The 21,724-nt window shown below is 38.6% G+C and overlaps 1 protein-coding gene across 1 annotated transcript in view; it reads left to right on the top strand.

Moving 5' to 3' along the window:
* The first annotated feature begins 4,602 nt into the window (after nucleotides 1-4,602).
* The window catches only part of USP38 (ubiquitin specific peptidase 38), a 35,471-nt gene continuing 18,349 nt past the window's right edge, over nucleotides 4,603-21,724 (top strand). Inside the window, 5 exon segments of the mRNA XM_007463999.1 lie at nucleotides 4,603-5,809; nucleotides 7,336-7,471; nucleotides 13,300-13,429; nucleotides 15,566-15,667; nucleotides 20,737-20,895. Of these exon segments, the coding sequence (XP_007464061.1) occupies nucleotides 5,128-5,809; nucleotides 7,336-7,471; nucleotides 13,300-13,429; nucleotides 15,566-15,667; nucleotides 20,737-20,895 (1,209 nt within the window). The 5' untranslated portion in view covers nucleotides 4,603-5,127.

Genomic DNA, 21,724 nt, shown 5'->3' with positions numbered 1-21,724 from the left:
CAAAAACAGAAAAAGATATCACAAAAAAAGAAAATTATAGGCCAATATCACTGACGAACATAGATACAAAAATCCTGAGGAAAATGGAAGCAAACAGAATCCAACAGCACATTAAAAGGATCATACACCATGATCAAGTGGGATTTACCCCAGGAATGCAAGGGTTCTTCAATATACACAAATCAATCAATGTGATACATCACATTAACAAATTAAGGAATAAAAACCATATGATACTCTCAATAGATGCAGAAAAAGCTTTTGACAAAATTCAACACTGATTTATGATAAAAACTCTCCAGAAAATGGGCATAGAGGGAACCTACCTAACATAATAAGGCCATATATGACAAAGCCACAGCAAGCATCATACTCAATGGTGAAAAACTGAAAGCATTTCCACAAATATCAGGAACAAAACAAGGATATCCACTCTCACCACTCTCATTCAACATAGTTTTGGAAGTCCTAGCCACAGCAATCAGAGAAAAAAAGAAATTAAAGGAATAAATATTGGAAAAGAAGAAGTAAAACTGTTACCTTCTGCCAACGACATGATAATATACATAGAAAATCTTAAAGATGCCACCAGAAAACTACTAGAACTAATCATTGAATTTGGTAAGGTTGCAGGATACAAAATGAATGCACAGAAATCTCTGGCATTCATATACACCAACAATGAAAAATCAGAAAGAGAAATTAAGGAAATACTCTCATTTACCATTGCAACAAAAAGAATAAAATACCTAGGAATAAACTTGCCTAAGGAGGTGAAAGACCTGTACTCAGAAAACTATAAAATACTGATGAAAGCAATCAACGATGACATAAACAGATAGAGAAATATATCATGTTCTTGAATTGGAAGAATCAATATTGTGAAAATGACTATATTACCCAAATCAATCTACAGATTCAATGCAATCCCTACCAATCTACCAATGGCATTCTTCATAGAATTAGAACAAAAAATTTTACAATTCGTATGGAAACACAAAAGACCCCGAATAGCCAAAGCAATCTTCAAAAAGAAAAACAGAGTTGGAGGAATCAGGCTCCCTGACTTCAAACTATACCACAAAGCTACAGTAATCAAGACAGTATGGTACTGACACAAAACCAGAAATATAGATCAATGGTACAAGATAGAATGCCCAGAGATAAACCCACGCACATATGGGCACTTAATTTATGACAAAGGAGGCAAGAACATACAATGGAGAAAAGACAGCCTCTTCAACAAGTGGTGCTGGGAAAACTGGACAGCTACATGTAACAGAATGAAATTAGGACACTACCTAACACCATACACAAAAATAAACTCCAAATTATTAAAGACTTAAATGTAAGACCAAACACTATTAAACTCTTAGAGGAAAACATAGGACAAACACTCTTTGACATAAACCACAGCAAGATCTTTTTTGACCCACCTCCTAGAGTAATGGAAATAGAAATAAAACTAAACAAATGGGACCTAATGAAACTTAAAAGCTTTTGCACAACAAAGGAAACCATAAATAAGACAAAAAGACAACCCTCAGAATGGGAGAAAATATTTGCAAATGAAACAACAGACAAAGGATTAATCTCCAAAATATATAAACAGCTCATGGAGCTCAATATCAAAAAACAAACAAACAATCCAGTTAAAAAATGGGTGGAAAACCAAAATAGACATTTCACCAAGGAAGACATACAGATGGTCAAGAGGCACATGAAAAGATGCTCAATATCACTAATCATTAGAGAAATGCAAATCAAAACTACAATGAGGTATCACCTCACGCCCGTCAGAATGGCTATCATCAAAAAATCTACAAACAATAAATGCTGGAGAGGGTGTGGGGAAAAGGGAACCCTCTTGCACTGTTGGTGGGAATGTAAATTGATACAGCTACTATGGAGAACAGTATGGAGGTTCCTTAAAAAATTAAAAACAGAACTACCATATGACCCAGCAATCCCACTACTGGGCATATACCCTGAGAAAACCATAATTCAAAAAGAGACATGTACCACAATGCTCATTGCAGCACTATTTACAATAGCCAGGACATGGAACCAACCTAAATGTCCATCAACAGATGAATGGATAAAGATGTGGCACATATATACAATGGAATATTACTCAGCCATAAAAAGAAATGAAACTGAGTTATTTGTAGTGAGTTGAATGGACCTAGAGTCTGTCATACAGCGTGAAGTAAGTCAAAAAGAGAAAAACAAATACTATATGCTAACGCATATATATATGGAATCTAAAAAAAAAAAAAAATGGTACTGATGAACCTAGTTGCAGGGCAGGAATAAAGAGGTAGACATAGAAAATGAACTTAAACATGGGGTGGGAGGGTGAAGCTGGGGCAAAGTGAGAGTAGCATCAACATATATACACTACAGAATGAGAAGCAGCAGCATAGCACAGGGAAATCGGCTTGGTGCTTTGCGATGACTTAGAGGGGTGGGATAGGGAGGATGGGAGGGAGGCTCAAGAGGGAGGGGATATAGGGACATGTGTATGTATATGGCTGATATGCTTCGTTGTGCAACAGAAACTAACACAGTATTATGAAGCAATTATACTCCAATAAAGATCTATTTTTAAAAAAAAACATGCAAAGAAGGGAATTAGTGTGCTGGCTGGCGTGATTAATCCTCACTATCAATAGGAAATTGGACAGCAACTCTACTATTAATACAATGGAGATAAGGAATGCATTGTCTGGAATACAAGAGATCCCTTAGGGCATCTTTTAGTATTACCATGCTCTGTGATTAAAATCAATGGAAATCTACAACAATCCAATCCAGGTAGGACTAGTAATGGCCCAGATTCTTCAGGAATGAAGGTTTGGGTCACTCCACCAAGCAAAGAACTACAACCAGCTGAGGTACTTGCTGAAGGCAAAGGAAATACGAAATAGTAGTGGGAAAAGGCTGTTATAAACACCAACTATAACATGACCATTTACAGACTTGTCATAAGTATTTCCTCCTTTTTTTGTTATGAATGTGTAATATATTTGCTTAGTATATATAACAAAAATATTCGCTTAGACTATATATTAATATATATAACAAATATAACAAATATTGTTTTCTTTCCTCTGTTATTCCCTTGTCACATAACACAGGATGTAACAGATAGTTATTCAGTATTGTTAATTTTACATCTCAGCATTTAAGTTACAGGATATCAGCAAATCCACAATCCTACCACTCAGTCCTCTTAATGCTTTACTTTCTACCTTATTTTTGTCTTCCAACGTGGCACCATTCCCAGTAAAGGCGAACTTTTCTCTGTAGTTTTACTTCCATCTATTGGAAAAGGAAAAGTTCCAAAGCTATTCCTGTGTTCTAGCATGACTGTCTTAGATCCATCAATTACTTCATTTCTCTTTTATCTTCAGTCCCTTCCTGCAAACTAACTCGGTCTCAAGTTTCCTCTACCCAGCTCCTACCTTGTCTAAACAGCCATTCTTTTCAAGATTATTTTTACTGATGTGTTAAATATATTGGTGTAACCATTTTGTAAATTGGTAAAAACCAAAACACTATTAAGCAAGGTAAACAACTTACAATTTTGTTCCTTTTTCTACTGGATTTCAACTAAACCGTTTTAAAGTTTCGTCTGTATTACAGGCCGTTAACGTCTGATTTCACAATCATATTAGTCAAGTCTTAACGGAGCTATAATTAGGCAATATTTTCCAATTTAAAGCCCTCCAATTGAAGCCTAAATTCTTATGGTGAATCCTTGGAATTTAACTTGAAAGAGTACAAGCGTGATGACTCCATCTATTCTTCTTTATTGTAAACCATCTTCAGTGTCAGCCTACACGTAAATACTGTGAAAATTTCACCTTTTTTATTTTCAAAGTACTTTCATTCTTTCTCACCTGTCATTTTCCTTACTCTCCCCCCATTTTTCGGACAACATAAATTTTCGACATGCCACAAAAGCTCATTAAAAAGATATTTGCTAAAGATAACAGATCGTCTCTAAACGCATACGGCCACCAGTACAGCCCTTACTTTAATAACCACACGCAAGAGAAAGGCAATCTCATTTAGGAACCCTAGCTCATTTCTTGATGAATGAGCCACGACCTCAAACGATTTCCCTTCAATCCGGATTTTGAGTTCTTTTCCTTACTTTCTCCCCAAATGCTCCTCTACTCGTGTTTCCAAAACTTTCCCATTCGCAAGATTTTACCTAAATAAAACTTTCTCGGCCTTTTACAAGTAACCTGACTCGGACAGAACGGATAGAGATAGGAAGGTGGAGCTCGTAGAGTCGTAGTCACCTCCAACGCGTCCGCTCCCGGCCGCTTCTCCCGGGAAGCCTCCTGTGACTTACACAAGATCCCCAGTGACACTACTGTAGCCGCCCCTCTCAGCCAGAGGCAGCCGCGCCTGCGCAGCAGCTAAGCTGCGGGTCAGCGAGGGGGTCCCAGCGCGGCCCGGGAAGGAGGAGGCGATTGTGGGCGGAAGACGGTGAGAGGGGAGGGAGGAAAGGAGTGGGGCGGGGCGAAGGGGCGGAGGGGCGGGCCTTTCCGGAGGTTCCAATGTCCTCCACTTCCTGTTTGCCGGACTTTCTGAATCCGGGTCAAGGGTGTCCACCCCCTCTTCTCCCCGGCTGATCCGGCACCGTCCGTGACAGCGGCTCCTGAGTCAACCAGGGGCGGTTTTCATCCCACGACCTGCCGGAGCCCGGACGCCCACAACTGCCGCAGAACGCGGAGGCGCGCTTCCTCATCCACTGGCTCGCAGCCCCGGCCCCTGAGCACCCGTAGCCGCCGGGGGACCCCGCTGGCACCTCAGAGCTGATGCTGAGGCCCCGCGGGCCCGGGGCGGCGGCGGAGTGCGGGCCTCTGGCTTCTTAGGCCCATCGCGGGCGGTGCCGGTTCTTACGCGCCCCAGGCTTGCCAACTCCCGCCCGGGCTTGGATGGGCCCCCCTGCCCGATAAATGTGGCTACTGAGGCAGCGGTGGCGGTGGTCGGTCCCGCTGCTGCTGCTGCGCTCCAAGTTCACCTCCGCCCCGGGGCTCTCCTGGCCCACCCTGGGGCCGTGGCCGCCCGCTCCTTCCTCACTGGGCCGGGCCTTGCAGCGTGGCGACAATGGACAAGATCCTGGAGGGCCTGGTGAGTTCTTCGCACCCGCTGCCCCTCAAGCGGGTGATCGTGCGGAAGGTGGTGGAGTCGGCGGAGCATTGGCTGGACGAGGCGCAATGCGAGGCCATGTTTGACCTGACGACACGCCTCATCCTGGAGGGCCAGGACCCCTTTCAGCGGCAGGTGGGCCATCAAGTGCTGGAGGCCTACGCGCGCTACCACCGGCCAGAGTTCGAGTCCTTCTTCAATAAGACGTTCGTGCTGGGCCTCCTCCAACAGGGCTACCACTCGCTGGACAGGAAGGACGTAGCCATCCTGGACTACATTCACAACGGCCTGAAGCTGATCATGAGCTGCCCGTCGGTGCTGGACCTCTTCAGCCTGCTGCAGGTGGAGGTGCTGCGGATGGTGTGTGAGAGGCCGGAGCCGCAGCTTTGCGCCCGACTGAGCGACCTCCTGACCGACTTCGTGCAGTGCACCCCCAAGGGGAAATTGTCCATCACCTTCTGCCAACAGCTGGTTCGAACGATAGGCCACTTCCAGTGCGTGTCCACCCAGGAGAAAGAGCTGCGGGAATATGTCTCACAGGTGACAAAAGTGAGTAACTTGCTCCAGAACATCTGGAAGGCCGAGCCCTCCACCTTGCTGCCTTCCCTGCAAGAAGTTTTTGCAAGCATTTCTTCCACAGGTAAGGGTCATTACATTCCGAGAAAATCTCTCTTGGAAATTTAGTGTGTGTCTCTTATGTACACACCGTGTTTGTTTCCCTGCTCTGAAAACATCTTAATGGGAGAGGAGATCTTAACACCTTCATCCAAATTCTTATCCACTGCCCTATTCAGGCTGTCACTTTGAATATTAAAAAACGGGCAGTGTTTCCAGTTTAGAGGCTGAGAACGTCGAGGTCTAAAGACCTTTGGCAGCAAACAAGTTGCTTAACTACCCAGCTTCTGCTCAAGTTATGGAATGCTTTGAAGATGACAGCTACTATGTAAAAGCTTTATTAGTGACTAATGGCCGCATAATAATGTTTACTGTATCATTATTGTACTGTGATTCTGTCATCTTGCTGTCATGAGTTTTTCCTTAGTTTCTGAATTTTTCCATTTTTTAATTCATGGGCTGTGTGCCATTTATTATTAGATTATCTTAGTTAACTGTGTCGTTGAATATTGACATTTTAGGTCTGCAGTAGTTTGTGAGAGTAGATACAGGTGGACAAGTGAAAGGAAAGAGTATGAAGACTTAAATAGGTGTTTTTGCGCTCCAGGTGTCAATAGCCCACGGATCGTGTCCTTAGAAATCCGGGAGGGATCAGGTGATATTTAGCAGGAAAATGCTTTCTCACTCGGGAATTTTACCAGTATGTTTGCATTCCTTGTTCGGACATGGAGCTTCCAGCTCTGTAAGGTGTGAAACAATAGATCCAAAACTGTGTTCACTGCCTCTCTACTTGGTACAGTCGTTCTCTGGCTGTTGTTCGAAACTGAACTTGTGAAGGAGGTATCCTCCTTTTATGTTGAGAATAAGTAATAAGAGTAGAGTTTTAACAGGCTCCATGCTTTCCTGATGAATTAAGTACATTTATGAAAGAATTACCAACTATATATTTGCATTATCTGAGTTTTGGTTTATTTTTTAATTGTAATTTTTCATGTATTGCCTGTGTTGCTATAACAGTTCGATTTCCCCAGAACTTTTTCAACTGTAGCAGTAAAGCTGCTCATCTTGGATTTGCTTAATTTTCATGTAGTTTAAGCAAAGTCCCCCCCCCCCAAATTTATCTTAGTTTCTACTTCTTTAAGTGATTTAAAAAATTTTCCTTAGAGCAATGTGATGACTACTATAATTAATAGGGGTAAGTTACTTTGGAGGATCTAAAATGGGAATTATGATACCTTGCATGTCTTTTCTGACTGCTGCTTTACAAATGAATATTTTAACACGACAATAACTGTTAAAGAATGCAAGAAAATAAAGTAATTTACGGACTAAATATGGCCATAGTGAAGAATAGTTTTTATGTTGCAGTACTGTCGAACTGCTACTCTTAATCTCTCCTTTCTGCAGTTTAACATTCCTTGTATGTTAGAGTCTACCCATGAGATGGAGTGTAACAACTGCTTGGTGGAGGGGTGGTAAATTGTTGTTCTCTCTGAATACTTCCCTTGAACCTTCTTGCCATGTTCCTTTTTCTTTTCAATTAAAAAATAGATGCATCATTTGAACCTTCTGTGGCATTGGCAAGCCTTGTGCAGCACATTCCTCTTCAGATGATAACAGTTCTCATCAGGAGCCTTACTACAGATCCAAATGTAAAAGATGCAAGTATGACCCAAGCTCTTTGCAGGTACTTCTTCATAACACCATAGATGGTAATTGTAGATTTGGGAGGAGGAGATATTTTGCTGTATTTTGTGGGTAATGAAAAACTTAGGGAAATGTTTAAAACTGATATTGTGGAATCAAATATATAAAGACTCTCCAAATTAATTGAAATGAATTGTTTACCTTACTGTAGGCTTGACAGGCATCCAGTAACTCACAAATCTGTTTTCTATTCAGCTTTTTTAAATTCCAAAAATATAGCACACATATACACTTACTGTTCAGCCAGGAGTTGGTTGGATTATCAATATATTTTACTAATTTCTTTGCTCAGTATTGTTGCCTGCAACCTGTTTCCTCCCTCTGGGATCTTTTTTTTTTCTGGCTAAGTATATACTTTTACTTAGTACATACTTTTACTTTCTCTTTCAACCAGGACCTCTGGGTAATACTTTCTTAGCCTTTGTTTGAAATGTGGTTTTTTTCTTGCTTATTCCCAAGTAGATGATTTGGCAAGATACAGAATTCTAATTTGATAGTTATTTTCTCTTAGCATTTTGAAAATAATACTGCATTGTCTTCTGGCATCTATTGTTGCTGATGTGGAGTCTGCAGTCAATTTGATTATCATTCCTTTGTGAGTAGTTAGGGTCTTCTGGTAATGTTTATGCTTTTCTCTTTATCCTTGATGTTTTGCAGTTTTATTCTTATATTTCTAGGTGTAAACTTAATGTTATTTTTGCTTCTCAGAACTCTTGTGCTTTTATTAATTCAATCATTCATTCTTTCAACTATTCAAATCACATTTATTGGGCACTTAACCATGAGTGCCAAGCAGTGTTTAAAAACCTCATTGAACAAATGGGTAGAAATATCCTAAGGGGCTTCTAGCTGGGGAGGCAGGCAGGCAATATCAGTAACATATTTGAAGAGATACATCCTGATCTCAGAGATGCTAAAATGTGGAAAGGTACAGTCACTGGTGTTCTAGTTTAGATTATAGGACTTTTCTTGCCTTAGTGGTACATAAACTAAGTTTTACATCCTAAAACTGATTTTGTTTTAGATTTCATTAAGTATGGTAAGTAAAATAATTTCGTATGTTGGATAGTGATGAGCGTTTTTGGAAAAAAGTAGATAGGAAAGCAAGAAAGCATGGGGAATGGTTTGCAATTTTAAATATGATAGATGAGGAAGGCCTCACTGAGAAGGTGACCATGAAGTAAAGATGTGAAGGAAATGAGGGTGCACACCTTGTAGTGATCTAAGGGGAAGAGCATCAATACTGTCTTATAATTTACTAGTTTTTCCTTCAAAGGTACCCATTTACAGAGATTATTCCAGTTATTGAGTGTCTTTATTTCAATGACTGTATTTTTCTAATGGAGCTTTTCCTGTCTTCCTGTTCTTGTTTCATATCTGTCTGGTTTTGTTTTATAATTTTTTCTATTTTTTTCCTGTGCACATATATGTGTGTATGCATAGCACATTTAAATAAAACGTAAGGATTTATTTATTTATTTTTGGCTGTGTCAGGTCTTAGTTGTGGTGCGTGGGCTTCTCTCTAGTTGTGGTGTGTGGGGTTCCTCTTCTCTAGTTGTGGCACGTGGGCTCTGTAGTTGTGGCACATGGGCTCTCTAGTTGAGGCGCATGAGCTCAGTAGTTGTGGTGTGCGGGCTTAGTTGCCCTGCAGCATGTGGGATCTTAGTTCAAGAAGAAGACAGGAACCCGCACCCCTGCATTGTAAGGCAGATTCTTTACCACTGGACCACCAGGGAAGTCCCCTAAAATGTAAGGATTTAGAACAGTGGTTTCTGTGCACCTGTTGTAAATTACAGTCATAAGGTAACCTGTAAACTTAAGTATTTATTTTGGGTTCTCAGAAAGCTACATGTGTACAATTCTCGCCCTCTAGCATTTAGTCTTTTTTTTCCTCTCTCTTTTTTTCTTATAGTTGATTTATAATGTTCTGTATGGCACTCTTAGTCTTAATTTTTTAACCTCTTCAAAACAACCATAGTGTCCAATTTACGAATTTATTTTTAAGATATATTTGGAAATTAATTTTTACCTATGTTTCTATGGAAAGTTGTGATCCAGTTTCCATTGCATTTCCAATTTATCTGACATGATACTATTTAACTTATATCTGGAGTAATTATTCTTATATTGCAAATGTAATTGAAAAGAATAGTAATGTTTACTTTTATCACACTCCCACCTTCTACTCCCCCATACTCTACGCTTCCCCACACATAGCACTTGTCATGCTTTACTGTCATTTTCTGTAATCCAAAGAAATGCAAATGCAGGTATTGTACAAGAACCAGATAGTAACATTAAAGTATGAAATAGGCTGGGGTAACTGAAATAATAGGGAATGGGGTATACAAGCATTTTCTGAAAGAGAAAGCTGATCCTCAACTCCAGTTGTCTTGTTATCACAGGGAAATTTGAGTTCAGTGTTGCTAATCTGATTTTTCAAAAGGAGACTTAAATCCAGTTTTTATGTGGAGTTTTCTAATTTTTAAAACATTGGAACAAATAAAACTGAAGGCTGGATCTAGCCCTTAAGCTGCTACCTACAATAAAGTGAAAATTGGCTTTATTCTCTACAAATTAAGATCATATCTATTTTGTGGCCTTTCATAATATTGCCAATTTTAAGATTTTCAAGTTGCATGTACTTTTTTTGGCTATATAGAGAGAAATGGTTTCATTTATTCAACAAATTTGAGCTCCATTTTAATGCAGATCAAAGATTAAAGATTAAAAAACAAAACAACAAGATCGCTGTTCTTAAGCCCACAATCTAACAGAGGAAACAAGATTTATTACAACTACAGCTAACTGTTCTTCAAATAGTAAGAAATTAAATCAGCCTATCAGAGTTAAGTGTCCTTAAAATTCAAAGTGCAACCAATACATGGTGGATAAGATTACTATAGTTAACCATAAAAATAACTGATTCTATAGTGCCTTTGTCTGAGAGGATTTGAGCATATGTAAGTCCAATCAAATTGAAGCAAGACTAGAATATAATTAAAGTGTAGCCAAAGGTGTTGCATTATACACTGGCAGAGCTTAGTTCAGATACCAGTACTACTACTTACTGTGTGACTGTTGAAAATTTCCTAACTTTCCTTATCAGTTTGAGGGCAGAAACCATATTTTACTATTATATTCTTAGCACTTAACACAGTGCCTATTATATAATAGATACTCAGATATTTTTTTGAATGAGTGGCTTCTAATTTGTGTTACTTCTGACTTGAAGTATCTTTAGGGTGGTTAGGAGATTGGGTACACATGGGATAAGATAAAGACTAGAGGCTTCTGAGATGGGAAGCTAGAAATGGAGAGGATGGAGGAAAAGGCTGATTGGGTGATTAGAGATAATGAAAAGCCATGGCCAAGTGGAATTTTCTACTCTGCCCCCTCACTCTTTACTAGTACCCCCATTAGACCTGAGCTAAAGGGAGTTCTGGCCTTGGGCCCTGTGTGCTAGGGAGCCCAACCTGGTTCTACTCTGGGACTTTGCTCCCCATGGGGAAGAGTCCATACAGCCAAAGAGATGTGCTCACGTATACTCCTTATCTAAACCACATGTTTTTTTGTGTACGTATTTACGCTAAAAATATATATATACAATATGTACTCATATGTTTTCTTTTAAACAAACAAAAAACAGTTTTAAAAAGATTTACCGGGCTTCCCTGCTGGCGCAGTGGTTGAGAGTCCGCCTGCCGATGCAGGGGACACGGGTTCATGCCCCCGGTCCGGGAGGATCCCACATGCCGCGGAACAGCTGGGCCCGTGAGCCATGGCCGCTGGGCCTGTGCGTCCGGGGCCTGTGCTCCACAACGGGAGAGGCCACAGCAGTGAGAGGCCCACGTACTGCAAAAAAAAAAAAAAAAAAAGATTTACCGGCATTTTTTTCTTTTTTACTTCAACAATATCTCAGATCTTTCTGTGTTAGATCACTGTGGATAGATTCATATTGATCTATCTCATCTTTTAAAACTCAACATAATGTTTCATAGTATCAATACCATAGTATGTTTAGCCATTTCCTTATGATGGACATTTAGATAATTTGCATTTTTTCTGTATCATAAGCAGTGCTGCAGTGAATATACTCTTTGTACACAAATGCAAGTGTCTCTACTTTCTACTTCATGTACTTAGAGTGGCCACAGACTTGTGAAAACCAGGCTAACAATAGTTGAGAGAAGTGGAACAGCTGTTAGGGACTACTTTAATGACTTACAACCATCATTGTTGGCCAGAAAAACAAGAAGGGAGATAAAATGTGTGCAGGGAGCAGAGGGAACATACAAATACTTGTAGTAAAATGAGTTTGAACTTTGGAGCCACTCTTAATGTCTGATGGAACATTTTAATCTTAAGAGCAAAAACCTTAATAAAGATAACACTCCAATGTTAATGTATTGATAGATAGTTTATAACATATCAATATGAAAGTCAGTCCTTTTGACATGTTAGTTGCTCTTTTGGTCATGTGTTTATGTACTTAGTATTTATATTTTACATTTTGTACAATCAAAGTGTTTATTTATTGCCACATGTGTAAATATTTGGAAGAAAGACATTCACAGTATTTCCAGTGTATTAACTCATTTAACCTTCACATCGGTCCTGTAAAATTTATCCGTAATCTACAGATAAGGAACTGAGACACAAAGAAGTTAAATAACTTACATAAGTATTTAGGGTTCCCCAGCTAATAAATGGTGAATTGAGATTTTTAAACTATATCATTCTGACTTTAAAATCCTGGTTTGTTTTACTATTTTTTTTATTATCTAGTCCTCCCAATTGGGTTACTGGATCAAATAACATGAACATTTGGCCCAGTTGCTTTCCAAAAGAGTCATAACAGTCTTTTTCATTGTGGTTGATGTGTAACATTAAGGATAGTCTCCATCATACCCCATATTACTTTTATCTTTATTTCCATTAAACGGGATTGGTACTCAAAAAGAAAAACACTCATTATTACAAAATGAGGCCACTTCAGTATTTACACATTTGGTGCCCTTTTATCTATTTGAAATTTCTTTTCGTTGTCTTTGTACGGTAAGATTTTGAAAGGGATGAAGAGAACTGTTTCACAATTCAAAATATAGTCTTTTTTAACACTGCATTTCATATTTAGACTGTAATCACCAGAAAGGAGAAATTTTGGTTCATATCCATATGTCTCAGTTCAGATAGCCATATTTTTGTTTTTTAAATATTTATTTATTGGCTGCATCTGGTCTTAGTTGCGGCGTGTGGGCTCTTCATTGCAGTGCACGGGCTTCTCTCTAGTTGTGGTGCAGGCTCGGTAGCTGTGGTGTGTGGGCTCAGTAGTTGCAGCACTTGGGCTTAGTTGCCCCGCAGCATGTGGGATCTTAGTTCCCTAACCAGGGATTGAACCAGTGTCCCCTGCATTGAAAGATGGATTCTTAACCACTGTACCACCAGGAAAGTCCCAGATAGCCATATTTTAACTGTTCTTCTTAGAATAAATTTTCCTAATAAATTATTGATACCACTCACTGTATAGCATGTTTAAAACTTTGCATTTATGCAAAATGATTGTTTATCAGAAATTATTTTTATGCAAATATGTTATATAAGAAACTGTCAGCTTACAAGATTGGAAACTCCTTGAGTTCTAGCACCCATTATAGTCATTTCTACATCTTGAATAGTACTTTTTACAAGCAAGCTCAGTTTGAGTCACAAAGTGAGTGATTATCTAGTATAACTCCTGTTATTCCTAAATAAGTAATGTTAAAGATATTTTCAATGCTGATAGTTTTGTTTTCCTTCAATTTTCAGAATGATTGACTGGCTCTCCTGGCCATTAGCTCAGCATGTAGACACATGGGTGATTGCACTCCTGAAAGGACTGGCAGCTGTCCAGAAGTTTACTATTTTGATAGATGTTACTTTACTGAAGATAGAACTGGTAAGTGGGAGTGTATAAATCTATTGGAATATATGGACCCATATAATAAGTCTTTTTATCTTTGGGTTGTCCCCTTTAAAGTGTCTAATTTTGAATGTGGTCTTGTTTTTGGTTTTCTTTTGAATGGGCTTTAGAAATTTAAAATGCTACTTAAGATTAGGTAATTAAAATAATTTTGCTGTTTTCAAATATTTATTATGAAAACACATTCCTCCTGTTATCTCTTGAATCCCAGCTAATCAAACTTTTACCACCATTATTCTGCCAAAGCTATCTTTGACACCAGTGCTTTCCAGTGTTGCTTAACTCAGGAGTTATTTCTCAAGCCTTCTCTCGTTGACCTGTTAGTCATTTGACATAGTTGATCACTCCCTCTTGAAACACTTTCCTGCCTTAGTTTCCAGGACATTATACTCTCCTGATTTTTGTCCTAGTTCACTGGCTTCTCAGTCTCCTGTAGTGGATCTTACTAACTTTGGAGTGCCTTAGAATCACATCTCTGGTTCACTTTCTTCTCAGTCCATACTTATAGTGACCCATGGCTTTAAATAATGTCTCTAAGTTAATGACTGCCAGGTTTATATTTCAAGTGCATTATTCTTCCATGAACTCCATATTCACTTACCCAACTTAGACAGTTGGATCTCAAGTTCAACTTATCCACAATCTTACCCCTGATTTTTCCCTCCCAGACCAATTCTTCCCCATCTTAAATGACTGCTTCATCCTTCTACATGCTCAGGCCCAAAACCTTGAAGCTATTCTTGTCTCTTTTCATTCACTCTCAGCCCATATCTTACAAATCCTGTTGACTCCACCTTTAAAATATATCCCGAATTCTACCACTTTTAACCAGCTGCATCACTACCACCCTGGTCCAAAGTAATCATCACCCCTTGCTATATATATATATATATATATATATATATATATATATATATATATATATATATATATACACCCTGGTCCAAAGTAATCATCACCCCTTGCTATATATATATATATATATATATATATATATATATATATATATATATATATATATATATACATACATACACACACACACACACACACACATATATATATACACACACACACACACACATATATATATATATTTTTTTTTTTTGCGGTACGCGGGCCTCTCACTGTTGTGGCCTCTCCCATTGCGGAGCACAGGCTCTGGACGCGCAGGCTCAGCGGCCATGACTCACGGGCCCAGCCGCTCCACGGCACGTGGGATCTTCCCGGACCAGGGCACGAACCTGCGTCCCCTCATCGGCAGGAGGACTCTCAACCACTGCACCACCAGGGAAGCCCACCCCTTACTATATTGATTGCAGTAGCCTTGCAGCTCCTGCCCTTGGTCCTCTTCAGGTGTCACACAAGGTCCTACCTGATCTGGCCCTCTCATCTGGTCTCCCACTATTATTGCCTCAGTCTCTGTGCTTTACTTACACTGCCCTAGTTGTTATATCTCTAGTCCACCAGGGTGGAGACCTCAGGGCCTTTGCTCTGCTTACTACGCTCTTTTCCAAGTTATCTGTCAGACTTACTCTCATTCCTTTCAGTTTTTTGAAGTCAGGTATCACCTTTATCACGATGCATTTTTTAAAATCCGTATATAAAATAGCAGGTGTTTTTGCCACTCAGCACTCCCTCTTTAACATACCCTGCTTTCATAACATTTCTCTCCCATGTTACTTTTTATTGTCTCTACTCACCCTCTAGACTGTAAGCCCTGTAAGATCAGATATTTCTTTTTTTTTATCTACCATTGTATCTCCAGTACTTAGAATAGTGCCAAGCAGCAGTAGGTGGTCAATAAGTATTTGCTGAATGAATTGAATGAATAAAGGACCAGGGAGCTATCACCTTGTAAACATGGTTTGACAGATTTTTATTTGATCAGGGAGTTTTCAGAGTTGGTTAGGTCATTTTATTCTCTTGATCTCTGTCATATTATTTCCCAGCTTTCTCCCTTTCCCAGAATTTAATAACATATGTTATGACAGAACTTCTCAGGAAAGGGGATATTCACACAAATAATTTTTGGCCCTAGGAAGATAATCACTGATTGGATTAATTATTTCCCTGCCAACTCTTAAAGTGGATGTCTTGTCTTTTCTGCAGGTTTTTAATCGGCTTTGGTTTCCTCTTGTGAGACCCGGTGCTCTCACAGTTCTTTCTCACATGCTGCTTAGTTTTCAGCATTCTCCAGAGGCGTTCCATTTGGTAAGTTATGACACAAGCTTTCTACACTGAAAAGACTTGTTTTAAAATTTCAATTTAATATTGAGTCACATTTGTATTTGTGAAAAGCTTGTAGGTTGGTCCTAAATCTAACTATTTTCATGTAGCTTTATGATTCCTTTTAAAATTGAGATTGTGAGATTTCCTTTCAAAGAATATGTTTTTAGAATGTTTTGGGTCTCACCAAAATTGCTCCATTGCAATCACAACCAGCAATTGAAAGTTAACAGTTACTCTTGTACATGAGAGATGTCAGTGTCACTGTTGGTTGTGTGTTGCACAGGTGGACAGTGTAGGAGAAAAATGGTTTAAAACCACTGACTAGGGCTTACCTGGTGGCGCAGTGGTTGAGAGTCTGCCTGCCAATGCAGGGGACACGTTCATGCCCCGGTCCGGGAATATCCCACATGCCATGGGGCAGCTGGGTCCGTGAGCCATGGCCGCTGAGCCTGCGCATCCGGAGCCTGTGCTCTGCAACTGGAGAGGCCACAACAGTGAGACGCCTGTGTACCACAAAACAAACAAACAAACAAACAAAAAAAACCACTGACTGCTTTAGAATTTCAGAAGCCTGAAACCATAAATCTTTGTTTTGTTGCCCCAGAATTAGGGCTTTTCATTCTCTTTCAGCCCATATCCTACAAATTCTGTTGATTCCACCTTTAAAATATATCCAGAATCCTACCACTTTTATTTTATTTTTTTTTTTATTTTTTTTATTTTTCTTGCGTTATGCGGGCCTCTCACTGTTGTGGCCTCTCCCATTTGCGGAGCACAGGCTCCGGACGCGCAGGCTCAGTGGCCATGGCTCACGGGCCCAGCCGCTCCGCGGCATGTGGGATCTTCCCGAAACGGGGCACGAACCTGCGTCTCCTGCATCGGCGGGCGGACCCTCAAGCACTGCGCCACCAGGGAAGCCCTCCTACCACTTTTAAACCAGCTACATCACTGCTTTTGATTTGATTTGATTTTGATTATTTGATTATCAGTTATTGCAGGTGAAAAATGACAAAATGTTATTTTAGGAACCTCTCCATTTTTCTATCTAGGGAATCACAGGAAAGCAGTGGTGTGTGTGGTTACTTGCTTCCTCCAAGGTCTGATCCTCAGTTTTACAGGACTAGAAACTCATTATCAACACACCCACAATGTTAAAATCTTAGGAATACTGACCCACCACAAACAAATTCAAAGGAGACTGATAAAGTGCAGAATTTCAGTTGTTGATTGTCAGCTAGAAATGTAACTAGCCTCAGAGAATTATATACTCACATAGGCTACTTGGTGCCTCATTTCCAAAATCTTCAGGCTTAATAGAAGTAAACCTTACTAACAAGTAATTACATTATACATTATCTCTTAGGGTGAGTGATTTCTGCAGTTCATTGCCCTAATTGGTGAGCTTGATCATCAGTTAATAACCTTATATCCATTACACAAACAAAACTCACACTTGAGCTAATACAGCAGCTATACTAGCAAAATCTTCCAAGGGAAAGAAAACCACTATTTTTCTCTGTCTTCAGGCATGATCATGTATAGGCCATTTGAGAAAAGGTTTATTTTCAGAATTTCTGGGAAGGAAATCATCCATTCTAATATTTATTGCTCTCCATACATTCCTTAATCTCTCTGAAAAGTCACTTTTGCTGTACTCTAAACCTATTTCTTTGCTCAATTTTTTTAAAGATGGAAGATATCTCCTTACCTTGTGTTGCTGCTTTTTTCCCTGAAAAAAGTAATTGAAATGGCAAATGGTTGACTTTGAAATATTTGGCTACTGAAATAAGTAAATATTAAATCATTTATTTAAAGAACAGTTAGCTCTAAAGTAGAAAATTGTGATCTGGCCTAGTAAAGTCTAAAAACAAAGACCTACTAACTCTCATACATTCTGTGTGTATCCTGACCTGCTACTCAACTAAAATTAACTTGGGCATCTAGTAGTGGATCATGTGGTAGTTAAATCACCTATAACTCTACATAACTCAGCGAAGGACTCAGGTTTAGGAGTTGCTAAGAATGAACAATAATCTGGAATCACCAGCATCATTATTCATTGTATTATACATTTAGAATACTTTAGAGCAAACTGAGATTGAAATTATAGTGTGTGTTATTATGGACCAAGTTGCTTTTCATATGCTTTTTATAAGTGGAAAAAAATTTTTAAACAAAAGAGAAAATATCAAAGCTTCTAATTAAATAAGTTATACACATTTTCTCAAATAGTAACTTAAGTTTAATGAGTATCACAATAATGTCTGCAAATATTTAGATTTGCTCATTCAGAAAAAAAATCAACTTTCAGATATTTAGAAGGTAATAACCTGCTTGGATGTCTATCTATATGCTTGTGAAGAGCTTAGTCTTATTTCCACGTCAGTGATCATTTTGACCACATAGGATATAGTAGTAGACAATTATGTGTATTATCTGACTGCAGAGATCCAATCTACACTAGGAAGATTGTACACTAGCTTTTAGAAGATTTGGTATTTGTAAATTAAACAATCATTTAAAAAATTCTTTCCTCTTCTGTTCCATCTCTGTCTCTCCTGTCACCTCTGAGGAAACAATAATTTGGATTTCTGACTATTTTAGCAAGAGAGTATCTGATAGATATGGCTTTATGGAGCAAAACTATAATTCAGATTTGCTTTGAAATGTAGAGATGACAGCAGTAGAGTGAACCATTAGGAACTGGTAGTTTTATGGTCAGATTAATACCTTTTTTGGAGGTAAGATTAAAGAAAGTGGTGCAAAAGCTAAAGTGTGATTTAAGACCTCAAAGCACAAGAGTAAAACCAGAGACAACAGAATGAGAATAGCAGTGTTAATTTAAGAATATCATTTTCTTTCTACAGGAAGGAAGGGAGTTGATTGGGATATAAATATAATTGTTGTCACTGCTGTTTGATGATAAGTCCGTAGAGCTATAACTTCACTTTTTTTTTTCCTTGCGGTACACGGGCCTCCCACTGTTGTGGCCTCTCCCGTTGCGGAGCACAGGCTCCGGATGCACAGGCCCAGTGGCCATGGCCCACGGGCCCAGCCGCTCCGCGGCATGTGGGATCCTCCCGGACCGGGGCACGAACCCATGTTCCCTGCATCGGCAGGCGGACTCCCAACCACTGCGCCACCAGGGAAGCCCCTATAACTTCACTTTTATCATGAGTTAGCAACCAAAAAAATGTTCTACACTGCTTTTTATTTGGTTCGTTTGGCTACTTTGAAAATAGTCTGAAGAAGGGCAAAGGTGGAAACAGGGAGACCAGTTGGGAGGTTTTGCATGAATTGAGGCAAGAGGCGATTGTCAGTTGAGATAAGAAAAGTTCTAGATGGTATATGTGGTATATGCCATGACATGTTATATGAAGTGATATACAGCAAGCAGTGTCTTTCACTGGACAGTGGGACAGACTTTTTCTTTTACTTCATACAAGTTTGTATTGTTAAATTTTTTTTTTTACAATAAGTGTATAATTCATTTACAACAAAATTAAACTTTTACAGAAAGATAATACAACGATATAGGAAGTTAGTGAAATTACCTGCAATCTCACTACACTACAATTTTTACGTTTTCCATCATGATGTTTTTTTCCCTATATATTTTAACAAGGTATTTATATTTGTAATCTATATGCAGTTTTTGTATCCTTCTTTTAAAATTTAACATTACGTAATAAATATTTTCCCATGTTGCTACACAGAAAAGTTCTACAAGTAGAAAATAAGATGCTTTTTACATGTGAACTGTAAATATGTAGTATCAGATTATAATTAATAATTAGTTGAGACAAGTATAGCACCGTACTAATGGAATGAGCCATTACTGCAAAATAGAATTTATTTTATTTTGTTAATAACCTCTTAAATATGTGATTGGCTCTGTATTGACTTTTTATTCTAATTTTATAGTGAAAGGACATTGTTATGCTTATTATCAGTATTAATAGTTTTCTACATATTTATAAGCAATGAGCATTTTAGATTTCGCCTTCATTTTTAACCCCAATTCCTTAAAAATAAGAGAAATTTCTAATTCACTTTAGTTTTAGAACTGTCTCTTCTTTTTGGAGGTGGGGCATAGGGATTGTTAGCAAGGATAACCATGCTTACATAAGACACCGTCCCTAAAATAGAGGTAGTCCTTTATCTTAAAGAGAGGTACTGCTGTAGCCTGAGCTGTAATTTTATTTTTATTTATTTATTTTTTTTTTATTTATTTATGGCTGTGTTGGGTCTTTGCGCGTGGGCTTTCTCTAGTTGCAGCGAGTGGGGGCTACTCTTCGTTGCGGTGCACGGGCTTCTCATTGCGGTGGCTTCTCTTGTTGCAGAGCACGGGCTCTAGGCACGCGGGCTTCAGTAGTTGTGGCTCATGGGCTCTAGAGAGCAGGCTCAGTAGTTGTGGCACACGGGCTTAGTTGCTCTGCAGCATGTGGGATCTTCCTGGACCAGGGCTCGAACCTGTGTCCCCTGCATTGTCAGGAGGATTCTTATCCACTGCGCCACTGGGGAAGTCTGATCTGTAATTTTAGTTACATGCATAAATTATCTTGAAGGTTTTTTGAAGTAGACTTTAATGTTCACACTCCTGTATAATTCTTTCAAGTGAAAAATCTAAAATTCACACTAGATGGAGCTCTTAAGCTAATACTGGGTTTATCTTTTTAAACTTTCTCCCTACTGAACAATCTGGTAAATATAATAACCCTAACATTTTTCAACTTAAGCCATTTTTTAGAATGGCGGCAGTGACTAAGGCTCCTATTTTGTACCTTAATTTGTTTGTACCTTAGTTTTAGATGGAGTCTAAGAATGAGGAGAGGGGTCTTATATGGAATTACAATTATATGTGATTTAAACTTAGATTTACCTTGATATTCTAGAAATGTTTAGCTTCATAACTTTTTTAGAAAAAGGCAATGACTAAACATACAGAAAAGCATTTGCTGATCGTGTAACATTTGCATTGCATTTGTAAGCTAGAGGATTTGTTGACAATTTGTATAAATAGAGGAATGTTTGTCTTCTTTTCTGTTCAGATTGTTCCTCATGTAGTTAATTTGGTTCACTCCTTCAAAAGTGATGGTCTGCCTTCCAGTACAACCTTCCTAGTGCAATTAACAGAACTGATACACTGTATGATGTATCACTATTCTGGATTTCCAGATCTCTACGAACCTATCCTGGAAGCAATAAAGGTATGATAATAGTTGCACCAGTATTTGCGGAGCTGCAGCCCATTATGTGATAGATGAATGCGGTGAAACATTCCTATAAGCAGCTATTCATTTTACTATTTTATGGAAATACGCCTTTTATATGTAGTAAAATATGTAATTGGAATCAAGGTTCATTAATTTTTAGGGAGTCATCTCTTATTTACTATAACTAATCTAAATTAATAACCATATTTCTTCAGTTCTACAATGCCAACAATGATAAGGTGTCCCTGTAAATTTGTAATACCTTTGGGGGAGATTTGATTTTAAAAATGCTACATTAAGTTAATACATACATCAGAGTTGCATCCCAATATCAGAAATGTTAAAGTATGTAAGATATGTCTTAGAATCAAGGAAAGACAGTTTAATAAAATATTTGACTTATGTTTCTTCTGTTTTTTATTTCATTTTTGCTGTGCATTGTTCATGAATGTCCATATTTCATAGAATCTTTACTTGAATTATTTGTGAACTTACTGGTTTTCAACTTTGTACAGATAACTGGATCTAAAAAGCGTTGATTCTGTTTGTCTTGAAAAATGGGTCACAATAAGCACACTTTCCTCTTAGTAGATATATTGCGTGATCAGGGTAGAGCAAAAGAATTGAAGAACTTGCCTCAGCTAGGTGTATTCAGAAGTTATTAGAAATCATTTCTATTAACAGTGTTCCTTTTTGAGATCTGAAATAAAATATAAGGTCTCATTATCTTTACTTCTTATGTATCTCAAGTGAATTCAGAGCATGCTCTTTTTACTGTAGAGTTAGCTAAATCAAACTGAGCCCAGAACACAAGACGGTTCAG

This window comes from Lipotes vexillifer, unplaced genomic scaffold, assembly GCF_000442215.2.
Source record: "Lipotes vexillifer unplaced genomic scaffold, Lipotes_vexillifer_v1.1 scaffold1293, whole genome shotgun sequence".
NCBI classification, from domain to species: Eukaryota; Metazoa; Chordata; class Mammalia; order Artiodactyla; family Lipotidae; genus Lipotes; species Lipotes vexillifer.
This window is presented reverse-complemented; position numbering and strand designations above follow the sequence as displayed.